At 41.7% G+C, this 7,064-nt stretch overlaps 2 protein-coding genes across 2 annotated transcripts; one reads left to right on the top strand and one right to left on the bottom strand.

Annotated features, from left to right (window-relative positions):
* Positions 1 to 1,004: 1,004 nt before the first annotated feature.
* On the bottom strand, positions 1,005 to 2,480 carry LOC106372883. Its single transcript, XM_013813145.2, has 2 exons — positions 2,138 to 2,480; positions 1,005 to 2,053 (listed from the first exon to the last, which is right to left on the bottom strand). The coding sequence occupies exons 1-2, from the start codon at positions 2,478 to 2,480 to the stop codon at positions 1,005 to 1,007; spliced, it is 1,392 nt and encodes a 463-aa protein (XP_013668599.2).
* A 1,575-nt stretch (positions 2,481 to 4,055) lies between these two features.
* On the top strand, positions 4,056 to 6,261 carry LOC106366458 (pentatricopeptide repeat-containing protein At1g64580). The gene is given in 3 exon segments (XM_013806059.3): positions 4,056 to 5,032; positions 5,035 to 5,173; positions 5,175 to 6,261. Coding segments are annotated over 3 exon segments (1,530 nt in total). The 5' UTR covers positions 4,056 to 4,551; the 3' UTR covers positions 6,085 to 6,261.
* Positions 6,262 to 7,064: the final 803 nt, after the last annotated feature.

Raw genomic sequence — 7,064 nt, forward strand, 5'->3', positions numbered from 1 at the left:
TGTGTTCTTATTGGTTTCACCTGCTGTAGACTTTTCAAGTGAAACACTGTACAATTGATGTGGTCATTTCTTGATGGACTCTATATGTTTTAAGTCTCTGCCGGATCGGATCCACGTACAATATCAGTTTTACACATACAAGTGCGGTGGAACCAAGTCAATCGATGTGAAAATATTGACGATTTCTTGAAGCTTGTTGCTGAGATGAGTAGTTTTAGTGTGAATGGCACTGATGAGATTCAATCTATTGTGTTCTTGAATACTTTTAACCACGCGTCAGTGGTCCGGTGGCACAAGGCATTCTAAGGATCTTTAAAAGACCCAAATTCGAATCTGCTATTAATTCAGATAAACACGATACCTGGTCACCAGAGCTTTTTACATTCTCTCTTCGGAGAAAGACATACCCCCTCCCCCCCCCTCCCTTTTTTCGGATGAGAGTTATGATAAAACTCAAACATACTCTCAAGTATGGTAAAGATTCAATTACACTAGAAGAAGTAGAGGTGACCATTTTACCCGATATTTGAATCCGTATCCGAATCCGATTCAAAAAACCCAAACCGAAATCCGAACAGCAGTAACAAAATACCCGAACGGTAGTTAAGTAGGAGAGATTGGATATCCGGATCCGAATAAATAATATTCAAATCCGAATGGATATTTGAAAATAATCGAACATATGAATACTTGACCATATATTTCTAGTTTACTTCTCTAATTTTATTCAAAATATTTATACTGATTTTTTACATGGTTCAAAATCAGATAATATACATATAATTATGAACAAAATCATTTGTTATTCACTTAAAATACATATTAAGCTCTTGTTTCTTACATTAACAAAAATTGCATCCAAAATTTTAAAATAACAACTAAATTAGTATCTTTTATTTTTAAATTTTTATCTTCAAACATATTAATATTTTAATCTATTAAAAATTATAAAATCATCTAAGTTTTTTTTTTTTTTTGGAACTCATATATTATAATGAAAGCAGTTAGTTGAGAGCATTAACAATCTCACCAACCACTAAGGGTTCAAACATAGCTAAATCTCCTTTAGCCAAGGCATCGGCTTCTACATTCCTCTCACGAGGTAACCAAACAAAAGACACTGAATCAAAAAACTCAGATAGCTTCAGGATATCAAAGACTACACTATGCAACTCTGCAATCGTTTCATTTGAAGAAAGGCACTTGATTAGTTGAGCAGAATCCGACTCAAATCTGATATGTTGCAGCTTCAGTCGCTGGCAGGTTAGGACCGCTTCACGGAGGGCCAGACCTTCTGCCATTAGAGGCGATGCTACAAACTCCAGGTGTTGTTGAAAAGTCATGTTCTGTGGGGAAGAAAGGATGACCCAGCCAGCTCCGGCAGTCAAACTAGACGCACTCCACGCAGCATCAGAGCGCACTATCCTCGTACCAGTTGGGGCTATCATCTCCGGTTTCCTGCTCCTTGAAGTGTCCGGTTTCTCTGGTTTGCTCTGTAAGCTCCATTCACGAGCCATTCTGATAGCTGTAGATAGCGTATCCTCAGGCGAGGCGGAAAATCCTTCAAACACTAACCGGTTGCGAGCTTTCCATAACGACCACATGACCCATGGTACCACCGATCCATTAACAATCCCCGCAGGTAGGAGACTTTTTTGGTTACATATTGAAGGCCAGACCACCATCAAAACTAACATTCCACTCGAGTCCATACCAGGAAGTAAAGGGGCTAGCTGCCAAACCTTTTGAGCAAACTGGCATTGGAAGAGGAGGTGAGTGATAGATTCGTTGTTTCCACACCTTTTGCATCTCAGATCAACTTCTATGTGTCTTTCGAGCAGCCGCTCGCCTACGGGAATAACACCTTTAAGTAGTTTCCAGGCAAAGAGCTTCACCTTCGGGGCGCAGTCCAGAGCCCAGACATTCCTCTTCCAGTTAAAACCTGCATCATTTCTCCTAGTATCCGGCTCTTCTTCTACGGCTACATAGTAACCAGACTTAACAGAGTACTCTCCTCCCTTTGTGCCTGACCAGATTAACTTATCTTGAGCGCCTGTTAGACTCGGTTTGATGCAGAGAATTTTTTATTCATATGCCGGGAGTAGAAGTTGTAATTTTTGACGATCCCAGTGCTTACCACCATCGACTAACAAGTCTGCAACACAGAGGTCAACACTCTGTTCTGAAGGCGGGCCCATAGGTCTTTCCTGCTTGTTTAAACAAAGCCAGGGATCCTGCCAAATATTAATGGACACTCCATCCCCCACAGTCCATCCCATGTTTTTTAGCAGAAGATCACGCCCTATCAAAACGCTACGCCAGCCGTGAGACATAACCGATGCTTCTGTGGCTTGTAAGATGGAGCAGTCAGCAAAGTACTTGCCCTTCAGAAGTTTTCCCAGCAGGCAGTTAGGATTATTCAACAGTCTCCATCCTATCTTGGCTAACAGTGCATCATTGAAGCTTTGGCAGTCTCGCATTCCCAGCCCTCCAGCGGACTTTGGTTTTGGGCCCTGTTCGTTTCGTAAACTGGACGCTGCATCCAGACGCAGACGCGGACCGATTTTCGTTTGGCGCGAAATAGGAGGTTAAGTTGGACGCGGCATCCAGATTAATTTTGAAAACTCATCCGGATTTTTCGGGATTTCTGGATGAGATGTTTGAACGCTTCCAACTACAGCAAGCTCATCCAAAAGTGCTAAAAGTCGATAATACCCTTATTTTATTTTAAAAATCACAAGTCTTGCCATTAACCTAATCTGACGCCGTCTTCAGATCAAAAGTAAAATCTCTTCATCCTCCTCTCTTCAACCTCTGATCTCTGCAACCATGAACCTCTGATCTCTCTCAGCCCTCTCTCTCTCTCTCTCTCTCTCTCTCTCTCTCTCTCTCTCTCTCTCTCTCTAACGCAGACTCTCTCTCTCGCACGCAGACTCTCTCTCGAACCCATATCTCTCTCTCACGCAGTCTCTCTCTCAAGCTCAGAGGAGAGAGAAAGCTCTCTCTCGAGAGAGATGGATCTGGGAGTCTAACGAAACAAGGAGGGTCTAGAGAAAGGAGAGAGAGTAAAGAAGGCCTCTAAAGATAGGAGGAGAGAAGAGAGAAGAAGGAGAGAAAATAGAGAGACTAGATATCAGATAGAGAGTCTCTCTATAGATAATCTCTCTCTCTCGAAAGTCTCTCTCTCTCTCTAAGACAAAGTCTCTCTCTAGATAAAATCATCTCTCTCTCTCTAACGAAAAGTCTCTCTTCACGCTCTTCCATCTGGTCTATATTCACGCAGTCTCTCCCTCTCTCTCTCTCTCTCTCTCTCTCTCTCTCTCTCTCTCTCTCTCCCTCTCTCTCTCTCTCTCACGCTCTCTCCCTCTGTCTCTCTCTCTATTGATATTTATTTTTATTTATATCTATTTTATTTGCATTTAAACATAATTTTTTACAAGTTAAAACATGAAAATTGAATTTTAAATATAGTTTTATACATGTTTAGACCAAAAGAGAAGACAAGGAGTTTTTGGTCATTTGACATAAAACTCATTCAGATACAAAATACAGAAATATAAAACGAACATAACTACAGCCAGATACAATTTCCAGACGCATGATCCAAAATTTCAAGAATCGCAAACGAACAACATCTGATTGCTGCATCCAATTGCTGCGCGCGGATGCCGCGTCTGGAATTCTCATCCAGTTTACGAAACGAACATGGCCCTTGCTATCTTCTCCCACGCAACCCACGCCATCTTCTTGGCATTTTCATTGTTATCCCACCAAAATCGCATGAGGCAGTCTGAATTCGCTTACACAGCGACACTGGCAACTTGAAGTAGGTCATTGAGTATGAAGGGATAGGCGATAGAACACTCTGGAGCATAACCATCTTCTCAGCCGAAGACAGTAGTTTAGTTGACCATCCTCGTGCCTTCTGCTTGATGCGATCGACAATTGAGGAGAAGAAATCGCGCTTTTTCCTGCCAAATAGCTCCGGGAGTCTAAGGTATTTGCCCACTCCACCCTCTTTTATGTGAACCGAGCACACTATTTTTCAAATTCAAAAAAAAATCATCTAAGTTAAAAGTACATATTTTAGGTACAAACAATGAAGAATTTATTTTTTTCCTTCAAAATTTAAATATTTGAACCGGACCCGAAATAACCAAAACCGGTCTTAAAATACTCTTAATCCAACCTGAAATGTAGAAATACCCAAACTTGTTATATACGTCTATACCGAAATATCTCGAAAATCTGAAATACCGGATCCACCCCTTGGAAGAAGTTATTGATGCATCTAGACAAAAACAGCGTGAACCTTCTCAGAGCACCATACTAGATAATGGTTCGGAACTGTTCTTCTTTTTTTGGTATAAAGGAGAAAAAAGATATTACGATGTCAACAACATTTGACTGTTTCCTCCAAAACGCCGTCGTTTAAACGACGTTGTTGTATTGAGTAGTAACTAACATTGTCGTCGTCGCCGGAACAGTTGTTCGCCGTTGGTCGCAAAGTCCAAATTAACGCTTTGGGAACGAAACCAAAATCCAATTTGGATGCATAGATCTCTTTCGATCGCGACGAAATGGTTTCTTCGTCGAAGAGTTAATCCTCCTCCTCCTCCTCTTTCCTTCTTCTGTTCACGACCTTTCTCTGGTTACCGAGAGAGATTAGCAACTGCTTCCCTTCACTCTATCAACTTCGACGATGCTCTCTCTTTATTCTGCGAGATGCTTCACTCTCGCCCCCTCCCCACCATCCTCGATTTCACCAGAGTTTTAACCGCCATCGCCAAGACGAACAAGCACCACGACGCCGTCGTCTACCTCTGCCGCAAGATGGAAGCTCTGGGGATCTCGCACGATCTCTACACCTTCACCATCCTGATCCACTGTCTCTGCAGATGCTCTCGCCTCTCTCTCGCTCTCTCCGTTCTCGCGAAGATGACGAAACTCGGGATCGAGCCCAGCGTCGTCACCCTCGGCTCCCTCCTCAACGGATTCTGCCGCGGGAGTAAGCTTCGCGAGGCTCTCTCTCTCTCGTTGACACCATGGGGTGTGAACCTAACGTCGTCGTTTACAACACCGTGATCAACGGCCTTTGCAAGAACGGAGAGGCTGATAAGGCTTTGGAGGTTTTAAGACTGATTGAGAAGAAAGGAATGAGAGGGGATTCTGTTCACTCTCGTTAATGCTCTTTGTAGCTCCGGTAGATGGAGCGAGGCGGCTCGGCTAGTGAGAGATATGATCAAGAGGAGGAAGATTGATCCTAATGTGATCTTTTACAGCGGGATGATCCATGTGTTTGTGAAAGAAGGGAATCTCTTTGAGGCTGTAAACTTGTACAAGGAGATGATCTTGAGATCTGTGGATCCTAACGTCTTCACTTACAATTCACTCATCAACGGGCTTTGCGTTGATGGTCGGTTAGGTGAGGCCAAGCGAATGTTTGATTCGATGCGCTGTTCTCCGGATTTGGTGACGTATAATACTCTCATAAAGGGGTTTTGCAAGTCTAAGAGAGTAGAGGATGGGATGAGACTCTTGTGTGAGATGGCTCGTGAAGGAATCGTTGGCGATGCTTTCACTTACAACACTCTTATCCACGGTTATTGCCAAGCGGGGAAACTCAGTGTTGCGCTGAAGGTTTTCGGTCGGATGGTTGATTGTGGTGTGGCTCCTGATGTTGTTACCTACAACGTTTTGTTGGATTGTCTGTGTAGTAAGGGGAAGGTAGAGAACGCGATGGTGATGGTGGAGGAGATGGAAAAGAGAGATATGTATGTTGATATTGTCACGTATAGTATCATCATACGAGGGATGTGTAGAAGTGGTAAGGTGAAAGAGGCTTGGTGTTTGTTTTGTAGCCTCGCTCTTAAAGGAGTGAAGCCTGATGCTATAGCGTATAGAACAATGATATCAGGATTGTCTAGGGAAGGCCGGCGGCGTGAAGCTGATAAGCTGTGTAGGAAAATGAAAGAAGATGGGATTATTATGCCAATTAAATGCATACATAATGATGAGACACTTAGAGATCACCACTACACAAGCTCATCATTGGCTGAACTCATTAAAGTTATCCATGAGTAAAAGTTAGAAACAAAATTAAGAATGCAACATCTGTTTTGTGTTGTACTTTTTTGTATGCAATTTTCTTATGTGGTAACGTTTGCCATCAAATTGTTTGTGTGCCAAGGCGTTGGCCAACTCTTGATTGTTGTAAAACTGAAACCAAATAAAGCAGAGTGTAAGTAAGTTGTCAAAAAATTTGAATAACTCACTTCTTTGCTCTCAGCTCAATGAAACACCGCTTGATGTATTATTTTGACACTTGAATCTATGATAAACTCTTTTTGGTGAATCTATGATGAACTTTAATTTGGTTTGTTAGTATTTGATTTCTTCTATGGATATGGAACTTGATGTTCTATTTTTTTTTTTTTTAGAACTTGATGTTCTAATAATCGTAATTTTATAACACCAACTAATAATGGAATCTTCCCATTAAGAAATGGTTTGATACATGTTGATATCGATATTGCAAGCGTCTTTGGCGAGATGCAATAAGCTTAAAATGCCCTCAGAAATAAGGGTTATCATCTCTGAAATCTCATAATCTAGGGAGGGGGGAGCCTTGGTACTTGCAATACGGCTACCCAGATAGAGGTGTCAACTGGGCGGGCTGACCATGGGCTAGCCCAGTCCAATTCATTTTGGGCGGGCTATGGACATGTCCAATTAATAAATGGTCCAACTGGACAAAAGACCAATTGGTATACGGTCCAATTGGGCGAAGACCAAATGGACAATGGGTGTCCATGGGCTTCTTAAAATATAATTTCATGAGTTTAATAAAAGAAAACATAACTTTACAATTTAACCAAAAAAAAAAAAAACAGTTTTATCGTTAAAATAAAAAATTAATGATTTTGACGGAAAACGTAATTCACAGTTTTGACGGAAAAATGTATTTCATAAATTTGGCGAGAAAATTTAATTTTTCGGTTTGGCGGAAAACACACACAATTTCTCGGTTTTGGCGGGAAAACGCAATTTCTCAGATTTTGGCG

This window comes from Brassica napus, chromosome A9 (assembly GCF_020379485.1).
Source record: "Brassica napus cultivar Da-Ae chromosome A9, Da-Ae, whole genome shotgun sequence".
Classification (NCBI taxonomy): Eukaryota; Viridiplantae; Streptophyta; class Magnoliopsida; order Brassicales; family Brassicaceae; genus Brassica; species Brassica napus.